This window comes from Salvia hispanica, chromosome 2 (genome assembly GCF_029641045.1).
Source record: "Salvia hispanica isolate PSC_SH4W2 chromosome 2, Shi_PSC_v1, whole genome shotgun sequence".
NCBI lineage: Eukaryota > Viridiplantae > Streptophyta > Magnoliopsida > Lamiales > Lamiaceae > Salvia > Salvia hispanica.
Window position 1 is genome coordinate 38,242,506 of NC_142693.1, and position 12,236 is coordinate 38,254,741.

Consider the following 12,236-nt stretch of genomic DNA (forward strand, 5'->3'; position numbering starts at 1 on the left):
CGTTTGCTAACGCTCTAATAGTCGAGTTATAAAATAAATTAAAACGGAAGAAGTAAATGAATATTAGTGCAGGGCTTCCATTCTATCAGATTCTCTGAAAATATGGAATGATTATCTCGTTCACCAAATATCTGAAAAATGGATTTTATTTAATGACATAATTTATTTTCGAATATATACATTTATTTAGGGTCAAACAATTTAGGCCGACTGAATACATTTCAAAACTTGACCTCAAAGTAACGCCAAATCACTGTTCTAGAAAGATCGACCCTCGAATCCTCAGTAGAACATTCTCGAACGTCGCCTTTGGATCGGCGATTTCCCCTCATTCGCTGCCTATAAATTCAGTCCCACGATTTCTCAATTCATTCACCTCACCATTTTGCAATCTCTAAATTCCCCTTTAAGCCTCTCTTCTATTTCCCAATTCTCGTTGAGAATGCAGATCTTCGTCAAAACCCTGACAGGGAAGACCATTACTCTGGAGGTCGAGAGCTCCGATACTATCGACAACGTCAAGGCCAAGATCCAAGATAAGGAGGGGATTCCTCCGGATCAGCAGCGCCTCATCTTCGCCGGAAAGCAGCTCGAGGACGGCAGAACCCTCGCCGACTACAACATCCAGAAGGAATCGACGCTTCATCTCGTCCTCCGCCTCCGCGGTGGGATGCAGATCTTCGTCAAAACCCTAACGGGGAAGACGATCACGCTCGAAGTCGAGAGCTCTGACACAATCGACAACGTCAAAGCCAAAATTCAGGATAAGGAAGGAATTCCCCCTGACCAGCAACGGTTGATCTTCGCCGGGAAGCAGCTTGAAGACGGCAGAACCCTAGCCGACTACAACATCCAGAAGGAATCCACTTTGCACTTGGTTCTCAGGCTTCGTGGAGGGATGCAGATTTTCGTCAAAACCCTAACCGGTAAGACGATTACTCTGGAGGTCGAGAGCTCCGACACAATCGACAACGTCAAGGCCAAAATTCAGGATAAGGAGGGAATTCCGCCGGATCAGCAGCGCCTCATCTTCGCCGGGAAGCAGCTTGAAGATGGCAGAACCCTAGCCGACTACAACATCCAGAAGGAGTCGACACTCCATCTCGTTCTCCGCCTCCGCGGCGGGATGCAGATCTTCGTCAAAACCCTTACGGGGAAGACGATTACTCTGGAGGTGGAAAGTTCTGACACAATCGACAACGTCAAGGCAAAGATTCAGGATAAGGAAGGAATTCCCCCTGACCAGCAGAGGCTGATCTTCGCCGGCAAGCAGCTCGAAGACGGCAGGACGTTGGCCGATTACAATATCCAGAAGGAGTCGACATTGCATTTGGTTCTGAGGCTGCGCGGTGGGATGCAGATATTCGTCAAGACGCTTACTGGAAAGACCATAACTTTGGAGGTGGAGAGCTCTGACACCATAGATAATGTGAAGGCGAAGATTCAAGACAAAGAGGGCATTCCACCAGACCAACAGAGGCTCATCTTTGCAGGGAAGCAGCTCGAGGATGGGCGTACCCTCGCTGACTACAATATCCAGAAGGAGTCCACTCTGCATCTAGTCCTTCGCCTCCGTGGTGGTGATCATCTCTGAATAGATTTCTATGATAGCTTGAGAAGTTGGTATCTGTACTCAAATCATTGGTTTATGCTCGTGTTCTACCATTTATGAAGTAATCCTGTTCCTTAATTTGCAAAGTCTCTGACATCCTTTAAGTAATCTTGTTTCTCAAAGTTTGTGATATTCTGATTTTGTTTCTTACTTTTCCCTTCCCAGCGTTTGTTTGTGACCATGCGAATTTTGAGAATAATTTGTGAATGCATTTATTTGGTAATATTTACTGCCAGAAAGTTTGGTTTGTCTTTCTAGAAGCAATTTTGAGTTGTTATATTCATACAATTTTCATCAAATACGAATGGTATTTTGCTGGACGTCACGAAGCTGAATAATTGGTTTAAGGACTTGTTAGAAGTAGTTATGTATTCACTTTAAATATAGCTCACTGAGTTGTGACCTCTTTACTATTCTTAACTGCTTGTATTTAAACAGCTGATGTTCTATCAACTGAGTGATCCTTTATATGAATGTTATGTTCTCTAGTCCCATCTTTTTTCAATCATTTCAAGAGATGTTCTATCATGGGGAGACCATGAGATTGATTTCCTGTTCTGCTTGTCATTTTTCAATTCTATGAATTGGCTTGCTTGGAGTAGCAGGCCACTCTCGATCTCATTCCTGCAACAACAGAGTAGATGTACAGGGGATGAGCCATTGAGTTGAGTAGTTGGCCTGCTAGATGCTGGTGTCACAGAACCTGAGTGCCGGGAATGCAGTGTTTAAGCTATTATTTTGTTTTGTTTGCTCCCATGTGAAAACCATCTTTTCTTATTACATGATGAAGTTCAAGAACTGACCTGCGTCACTAGACTACCAGTACCCTTTTTTTATTGAAACTATGAGTTGTGTTAGCATATGCTATTGTATTTCCCATTGTTGCGGATATACTAGCAAGTGCAACGGTGAATCTCACATTTTGCCATTGTTATTTTGATGGTAATATCTTGTGTTTTCAGATGGAAGCAAGATCTCACCCCAAATTCATACTGTGAGATAATGATTTTCAATGTGATCAACTGGAAAAATGGATGTGGAAGAAGTGGAAATTTGATGATGATGAGAAAATATGGAGTTGTCTTCAGTTTCAAAAATGCTAAGTGGGAGATGTAAAGATAACATGTGAGTGAAAAACTTGCTAGGGCGGATTGCTTAAGAAATTGTCTGACTAGCAACCAGAGTGTTGAGGATTTACAATGATGAAACCTGTGCGCACGAGTCATGTAGTCCTCCTTCACAACTGACCCTGACAAACTGCCGGAAGAAGCATGCCTGGAATTTTGAAAGGCATAGGCATAGCTGATGATATGTAAAGCTACTTCCGCTATTGATTGAACATGTTCTGTGTCTGTTATTGTAATTGTTTTTGGGATATCATTGAGATTCTAATAGGAAATCAAGAAGTTGAGCAAAACAAGCAAGATTTGAATTTTCTACCTTACCTCTGCCTTAACGCCGATGTGTACTAGTACTGCAAAAATCATGAAAAATGCCAACACAAAAATGAATACATGCAACTGATATTATTGTAAGAATAGCTCTGCCTAACGCCCAAGTGATTACTGATTATACTGCAAAAACTCATAAAAAGGCCAGCACAAAAATGAATATATGAAAAAATCAAAATTAGAATTTTGGGGCATTCCGAGAATTGAACTCGGGACCTCTCGCACCCTAAGCGAGAATCATACCACTAGACCAAATGCCCATTTGATCATTAAATTTCCTGTTTTATTTAATATATCCTGTTTAATACTCTTAATCAGATTTACCAAACTCTGTTATGACTCAAAATTGCAATTCTTGCATTACAATCGAAAAATGCATGCATAGGGAGTATTATTTTTTTGATGATTATTATTTCACTTAAAAATATAAATTTATTACTGTTATCTAAATATTACTAGTATTAATCATGTTCATACTCCAATCATGTACTCTAGTAAGTAACAACTGGTTGATGATAGTGTAGAGGTATACATCATGGAGCAGAGAAATAGGAATAGCTCCAACCGTGAAACAAGAATTGATTCTCCCAAACTACAACCATGAAACTATTCTTCCATCTGTCTTAATAAATTTAATGTTTGATTTGATGATTGCCTTCTGTTTTCACACCATAGAATGTTTTGTTCTTATCACCTTTTGAGGCATGGCCATGTCCAAACTAGTCATTCCACATGTGAAGAATATGTGGGGAACAAGGTTCCCTAACTCATGACCACATTCCTATGATTCACCTTATTCCTTTTTCTTGCCAAGTCTCATCCCAACACTAAAACATATACACCACCACACAGTTTTCTTTCCCTTAACTTTAACCTTGTTACTTTTTTACAACTATTGCATCCCTCCTTAAGTAAGGCCACCATATATACATCTTGTCTTCATATGTCATATATCTCTCCTCCTCTTACAAAACCCCGTCTCGTGCCAAACCCCAGAGATGGAAAAAGAGAAATATGATATGTGCCCATTTGAGGCCATGGATCACCTCTGGTTTCACCAGATTGTTATTTCCTCAAAACCACCAAATAATTCATCAAAACACATCTCCCAAATTTCAGTCACAATCCCAAACCAACAAATCCCTTCACCATCTTCTGCAGTAGCTTCCTCACAGGTAACTACCTCAACTTGTCACTCTCTACACATACAAACTCAAAGATAAAGAGTGAATTATGTTTTGTTTGTTTATATGATGTGATAATTTTTATAGGTTGAGAGCAAGAGACAAGAAAGTAATCATGTTGAAGAAACTAGTACTACTTCTACTCCTAGAGGTGAGGATAGAGCAACAAAGTTATACCTAGTTTCGACGAAAACTAGGTCATCAAGATCACTCCAAAAACAATATTCAAGAACCTCAATGCGGAAAGCTCTGAGCTCAGCCGATCTCGAGCTTGAAGAAGTGAAAGGGTTCATGGATTTAGGGTTTGATTTCAAGGAGCACAACTTAAGCAGCCATGTGATCAGCCTGATCCCCGGATTACAGAGAATCAAATCCCAAGAGCAAGATTTAGGGAGTCGTATTGATGTTGATGAAGAAAAAAATGGAAAATTCATGAGGCCATATTGGTCAGAGTCATGGCTTGTGAAAATGTTAGATTCCCCATTGATACTGAGTTTAAGGATTTCGGATGATTCGGACAAGGTGAAGAAGCATTTGAAGGATTGGGCTCGAATAGTGGCAGCAACCATCCACCAAGAATCTTGATGCTTAAGAGATTTGTTGTGTTGTGTGTATTATTGTGTATTAATATGTACTTTATGTTGGTGACTTGTGCAAATAGTATTTCCACAACCAGCATATCTTGAGTTCTTAGTGCCATAAAGGAGATGGATTATAATATATTTGCAATTTCCAAAATATGTCACTTCCTATATGCATATCCTCATGAGTATCAAAGCAAACTTTTTTCTCTCAAGTAGTTGAAAGCAATAAATTTTGTTGAGTTTGTATGCTAATCTTTAAACAAAAATAACTTGCTATCTATTTTTACATACCCTGCTAGCTATCAAATACTCCCTCCGTTCCATAGTAATAGAGTCATTTCCCTTTTTAGTAAAAGTCAACACATTTTTCCACATCTACTTTACTATCTCTTACTTTTTTCTATCTTCATCTCTCTACCTTTTTCATTTTCCACTTTATTTCCTCTTTAATTCATTCACCTAACACAATTTTTCTTAATCTCCGTGCCAAAAAGTTTTGCCTCCATTACTATGGAACGGAGGGAGTATCAATCAAAGATATTTACAGTATCAAAAAAGTAGTACTCCGTAACTATTTAGTTTTGTGAACTATTTTTTATTTATTAACAAACTAAAAAAATGGTAACATCGATCTTGAGAAGGACATAGTGGCAAAACATCATTTATAAGAGAACACTTTGGGTACATTTAGCAATATTATTTAGACGAAATTCTAAAACAGGTCCTATACATTTATTTAGAAAAGCATTTTGGTCTTATATTAAGTGTATTAATTTTTGGTCTAATTAAGATATTTTGATCTTACATAAAGTGTATTAGCTAGCTTTTGGTCTAATTAAGAAAATATATTTTGTACATATTATAGTTTCGTTAAAAATGAATAGTCAACCACATTTTAATATTATTAACAAGTTAAATATAGACTAAAATAACGGCCGAAAAGAAACGTCTCACTTGTAGTGGTCACATAAATAACGGGTCAAAGACAATTTTTGCTTTTGGTCTAATTAAGAAAATATATTTTGTACATATTATAGTTTCGTTAAAAATGAATAGTCAACCACATTTTAATATTATTAACAAGTTAAATATAGACTAAAATAATGGCCGGAAAGAAACGTCTCACTTGTGGTGGTCACATAAATAACGGGTCAAAGACAATTTTTCATAATGAAAATGCATATATTTTTATGTAATAGACAAAAATTAAAGAAAGTACATATTTTTTTTATGTAACAAAGAGAGTGCTACTAATAAAAGAATAGAGCGGTGCAATAAAAGCATTATAAAATTGTTGGTTGATTAAATTAAATGCAACTTCCTTCTTGCCGTCAACAATTTAGTGTAATTAATTGTGTATAAATGCACGCTACGTGTAAGAATTCTATATTTCTACTTTATAAAAAATACTAGTACTTTAACCTCGTAGTATATTACAACATAGTAATTCTAATATATCGAACGCAAGGATATATTGCAAAGAATAATATATCGAAGTGCACTTAATCCCTTAATAAACCCTCGTAGTATATTACGTACAACATAGTAATTCTAATAATTAACATTACAAACAATCGAAAACAAAATAAGAACATCATCATCCGTTATAGTGCCCAATTACAGAAAAAGCTTACCCACCCCTAAAATTTCCTTTTATCTAAATAAAAGAGCTGAGTATAGTTTACGGCCTGAATTTTGGAAAGTTTTTAAAAATGATCAATTGTTATTCTTTTAGATTGATTTTGGCCCACAACTAAAATTCGGCTTCCAAAAAATTGAATCATTGAGTGCAATTATATACCATGACACCTCTATTATTCAAAAATCAAACAAGTTGATTTAATTTTTCGATGTTGAATTCTCGACCAAAATTGAAACCAAGTACGAAATTGAGATTTTACAAAACAAGCAAAATTCAAGTCATACTATATTAAAAGATTCAAAATCTCATTGCATAAATTATAGTCCTACTTAACACAATTTTGAAAAAATCACACAAATGCAAATAGATTAATTTCATTTTTTTTAAAAAAAGGAGACAATAATAATATATTCACGATCATTTCAAAGTCACGATCTAGAATTTTTCCTATCAAGATTTCTCCTTACACTCCGTTTGGACTTGTGGCGGGTTTGATGAGGGACTCTGGGGCCGGCCCGGTTCGGCGGCGGGTTGTATGTGTGCGTCTCCGGCCCTCTGTAATCAATATCATAAACCTCTGATCCCATATTCTTCGCATGCATTCTCCCTGCATCACCATCACATTTAGAGAGACACGTATATACATATATATGTAGTGACTAGTGAGAGAGAGAGAGAGGGGGGGTGGGAACCTGCTGAAAAGCCCGGCCCGAAGAGGAGGAGGAGGAGGAGAAGTAGAATGCAAAGGAAACTAGACTTGAGGAGCTCCATCACATTCCAAATTAGAAGAGTTGTCTGTATTTTGATGTGATTTAGTACTACTTTGGAGAGGAGTAAAGAAGAGGAGAGTTATGGAATTTTTTGAAGAGAGGTTTTGGGAATTGAAATAGTCGACATCTGCACAGCCATTGATTGAGATGTATTGTGCTGGAACATTTATGTTTACAGATCTCAAATCATGTCTCCTCTTCTACTATTTCCCTAGTACAACATAAATTATATAACAAATCTATGTAACCAAATTTTGTACAACCAAAAACTAATTTATTTGAAAAAAATAGGTTTATATATGCATTTAATTAAAGTATGTGTATGCATATATAGTACATGGAAAGTGTATAATATTGTGGTTATATATTTACGATTTGTGTATAATTTTTTTATTTTTTTAGAACCATAAAGGTAATTAGTGTATACTTTTATTCAAATTTTAAAAAAAATAAGAAGGAAACTCAGATATAAAAATAAAAAATGAGGTTAAAGGCAAATAAGTTTTTTTAACTTGTCCATTTACTATATTTATTATTTTAATATATAATTAATACATCAAATTATTAATATAACCGTACAAAATTTGGTTGTTTATCATCACACTTAATTAAATCAATGGAAATGAAAATATTAGGGGTATTGGCGAATATCACCAAACTTTTAAAAAAATTATTACTTTTTTCCTATGAATTTTAACTTCGACATATAATATCACAAATTTAAACACTCACTATTTTTAAAATAGAAACTTTTGGAATGATACTAGTTTTAATGCAAAATTGGTAAAGTATTAAAGAGATAGAAAAAAAAAATGTGTGTGTGAAAAATGAGCATCATTTCATAGAGAGAAAGAACTTTCTTTAAATTGAGTATTTCTATTTTTTAGGAAACGGTCCAAAAAAGAAAGATTTTCTATTTTTAGGGAACAAAGAGAGTAGTTGTTAAATTTTTGCACCAGCGATACATATAATTTGTCATCACATCATATGAGATATGGTTACTACCGAAAAATAATAATTATGTAATTACAAAGTCCCTAGAAGACAGACATAGTTATCCATCTCATTTTATTATAGTCGGAAACTGTTGCCGCTGAAAAAATTCAACAACTATTTAAGTTCGTGATATAATATATCAAGTTTATAGTTTGTGAAAAAAATATGCAATAAAATTTTAGCAAGTTTCGTGATATTAGACATCAATACCTCATAATATTACTCTCCGTCCCAAAAAAATATATGCATTTTGAAATGACACAAGCATTAATAAACAATTGGTAAAATAAGAGAGATGTGGGCAAAGGTACTTAAAGTAGTGTTAGTGGATAGTGGAATCACATTATTATACTCGTTTGATAAAAAAGATGGGATATGAGAAGATATATAAAACAAGATAAGAAATACGGGTTTCATGTCAAGATATGCAAAGATATGATTTTTTTTCCGTTGTTTGATAGAAAAGAAATTATCTAAATTTGTATAGTATATTAAATAACATGGCTTAACTTGACAAATTGGTGGGTTACATAAACATGGTTAAAGTTATAATTTTGGTAAGATTGGGGAGGACCCTTGTCTTATATTGGACTTTGAGTTAAGCTTAACTATGATATCAAACAATTAGAAATGTCATATATTGATACGGTCCCGCTACAACCGGCGGCCAACACCGCCGGGGACAAGGCTGGATCCTCGAGGCAGCCAGAGGATGAGGCGTCGATTGCGAAGACGAAGCCGAAAAGGAACGTGCGTCCGCCGGAGAAGTTGGGCGACTTCGTTCCCAAGTAGACCGTTGGAAGTTATCTATTTTTTATTTTATTTTATTTTGGTTATTAGGATATTTTTGGATATTTGTTTTTATTCTTTTAATTATTTTTGCAGTACGAGTCGAGCATATCTATAAGCTCCGTCTTGGGTTTTCTTTGTTGATTCTTTCCCGGGATGAATAGGATTAGGTCAAATCAACCTTAGGGTCCTTAGTCTATAAATAGGGTTTTTGTTCAATAACACAATTATGAATGAAATATTATTTTTGCCCACAAAACCGTGAATTATTCTTTATACCCTAGTTTGACAGCTGCTCGACGGAGGAGTTCCGCACACAGCAGAAACTAGAAATCTCCGACGATCCTAGAACAGGACGCCGGACTCTCACTGATCGTCGAGCAGACCGCCGCCGATCATAGTTAGGGAATTGTGTCCCTAACATATATAATTCTCTATATTGGTATTACTAACTTATCAAACACACCTAGTGTTTAATGAGTTGTAATGATGGGTCATAGTAGTATAAGTTGTAAATAAATTAATGTATAAGGGTAATGAGTTGGGACAAATTTCCATAAATGAAAATACCTATATTTTTTTAAATAGATGAAAATAAAAGGTTTACATATTTTTATGATCTGGGATCGAGAGACTCTTATTCAATCCATGTTGCCATGACAAGGGGCATGCGAAATTTAGTGGTATGGATGTTTTTTGGAATTAGGAACCATATTATTGTCTCTGAGGAAAAAAATATTTGGATCATGTCTGACAAGTGAGCAGCATAATTGTATAATGCATTGATGTGTTGTTGAATATAAGATGAATTATTTGAGTCGAATCTGAATTTATTTCATTTGTTTTGTGATGAATTCAGTAATTTAAATTTATCCAATCATCAAATTTCAGGAAGATGCAGCTCTTCAAAATGGAGTTGATCAGTTTAAGGTTTATACAGTTTCATAACTCAAGCCCAAGGTAGCATATTTAGTTCAGCTTAATTTTCATTTCTAAATCACGTACAAATGATATGCTATATATTCTGGGCTCTTTATGTGAGTATCACTCTCGTTTGACACACGTTTAGCGTTGTTTGTTTCGATTTATCTATTTAGTTTGACTCTAGTACATTAAAAAAATGTTATTACAATTTTTAATTTCACAAAATTCATAAAAATCAAAGCTCGATTTGTTCGTTTTCTCTATAATTTCAAATAAATGAATAAAATAATAAATCAAGCTTTGATTTTTATGAATTTTGTGAAACTAAAAATTGCAATAACATTTTTTAATGTATTAAAATCAAGCTAAATAGATAAATTGAAACGAATAACACTAAACGTGTGTCAAACGAAAGTGATGCTCACATAAATAACCCACATAAGATATATAAAACGTAGCATATCATTCCTATGTTATCATAAACACATTTCAATCTAAGCATGGTATGGACAATCCCATGTGTGTATGTCTTGAAGAGACATCACATATAGGAGACCACCTCTTTGGCTGGACTTCACTACCATATTAATTATTCCTTTCAACTTTTATTAGGAGTATATATTTAGTTAATTTCTGTCTACTTTATTTTTTTCGGAAACATAATTATTTGTTCATTCTTTTCTGGCTGTGATCAGAATACTATATATGACCAATTTTAGTTGAGATAATTCAATGCACTGCAAGCCACGGATTAGGACCAGAAATATTTATTTTTTCCCATAAAGTCTTACATGAAAAATTGAATGTCTGGCCCGCTTGCATTTTTAATGAATTTAAATTTTAATTCACATTCTCTGGTTTTCTTGACATAATTTCAATTTACATTCTCTGGTTTGCAATATACTAGTAGAAACTAGAAGTACCAGTATAATAAATTTATCATGCAATCACATTTCACCCACAATTACATTTACACACATCCATCTAATTAAATCCCAAATTTGAGAACGTCAAATATGTAAACAAAACAAGCCTTTGTATATCCTAGCTAGATAGGACAACGGTTCAAATTAAATATTTTAGGGTTTCTTGATTTCATAAACTTAATATGACTAATCTGTCAAGTCCAATTGGGGACGTTATAAGATTGGCGTCAAATGAAAATAGCGTCACTTTTATTATTAAGGGTCCCAAATTGTAAAGGCATTTATTGGATGGATATGTATTGTTTCGAAAGATGGTCCTCTTTCGGTATGGCAATGTAATGTAGTGGTAACAATATATAGTAGTAGTAGAAGTAATTTGTTTGTCAACTGAGTACTAATTGTTTTCTGTTTCGCCATAATATTTACCTTGATTTGTCCTATAGACATAAAAAGTATAGTTCGGTTGGTATGATTATGCATAATATTTACCTTGATTTGTCCTATAGACATAAAAAGTATAGTTCGGTTGGTATGCTTATTTATTTAGAATTAAGTTGTGAGATTATTTTAATTAGGGAGTGTCTATGACTTATTATTATATATAGAAGTATCCATCTAGAATTAAGTTGTGAGATACTATTTTGCACGACCTCAACGATTGTCTTGTCCTCAAATAAACGACCTAATTAAGATATGGAGTAATAGATAGTTTGAGGGCGTGTTTGAAAAAAAAAATACGAAATTTGAACGGCGTGTTTAATGTTCGATGAAGTGTCGAATTAGGAGTCAAACAAACAGAACAATAGAAATTTTATTGGATTTTAGGCTAGTCCATCGGGTTTTCAGACTCGGCCCTAACCGGTTGAGATTAATCGTGTTCGGGCTAATCGGATTGTAATTTTATCAGGCTAGAAATTTTTAGCCATAACTATATAAATTAGGCGGGCAATTAGAGTCAGCCCACAGGTCGTGGGTTATATTGACATCCCTACTTATATTGACATCCCTACTGAAACATGAGTTAAAAAGTTTGTTGAATATGCAATTCATCCAAAATAGTAAATGAAATATTTATTAATGTGAAAAAAAATGGTAATGTGAGACATATAGTCGCCTATTTATAATATCGCATACAACTATAACAACGCTTTAGATATTTTTAACTGAACAAAGTTGGGAGAAATTGAATGTTTAGCTAATGGAAGGAAATATACATCTAAATCCAAAAAGAATAATTACGACGATCATTGACCATATATAACGTATCTGTAATGTTTGAGGTCAAAATCTTTATGTTTAAGGAGATTTGACATGCTGAGGGAAGTTTTGAGCGACTGTGCTGCTCTTCCATGTCATCA

The 12,236-nt window shown here is 34.7% G+C and overlaps 2 protein-coding genes and 1 non-coding gene across 3 annotated transcripts; 2 read left to right on the plus strand and 1 right to left on the minus strand.

Annotated features, from left to right (window-relative positions):
- The first annotated feature begins 253 nt into the window (after window positions 1-253).
- LOC125200897 (polyubiquitin-like) lies at window positions 254-1,690 on the plus strand. Its single transcript, XM_048098722.2, has one exon. It carries the CDS (start codon window positions 443-445, stop codon window positions 1,592-1,594), a length of 1,152 nt encoding a protein of 383 aa, XP_047954679.2. The 5' UTR covers window positions 254-442; the 3' UTR covers window positions 1,595-1,690.
- A 1,561-nt stretch (window positions 1,691-3,251) lies between these two features.
- Window positions 3,252-3,323, minus strand: TRNAP-AGG (transfer RNA proline (anticodon AGG)). The gene has a single exon. It is a non-coding gene; the product is annotated as a tRNA-Pro (tRNA).
- A 572-nt stretch (window positions 3,324-3,895) lies between these two features.
- LOC125200899 (uncharacterized) lies at window positions 3,896-4,987 on the plus strand. The gene is made up of 2 exons (XM_048098724.2): window positions 3,896-4,238; window positions 4,335-4,987. Exons 1-2 carry the CDS (start codon window positions 4,062-4,064, stop codon window positions 4,830-4,832), a joined length of 675 nt encoding a protein of 224 aa, XP_047954681.2. The 5' UTR covers window positions 3,896-4,061; the 3' UTR covers window positions 4,833-4,987.
- The last annotated feature ends 7,249 nt before the right edge of the window (window positions 4,988-12,236 follow it).

Coding starts and splice junctions, on each gene's coding strand:
- LOC125200897 (XM_048098722.2), top strand. CDS start 443: ATGCAGATCTTCGTCAAAACCCTGACAGGGAAGACCATTACTCTGGAG.
- LOC125200899 (XM_048098724.2), top strand. CDS start 4,062: ATGGAAAAAGAGAAATATGATATGTGCCCATTTGAGGCCATGGATCAC. Junction 4,239..4,334: donor CTGCAGTAGCTTCCTCACAG/GTAACTACCTCA, acceptor TAATTTTTATAG/GTTGAGAGCAAGAGACAAGA.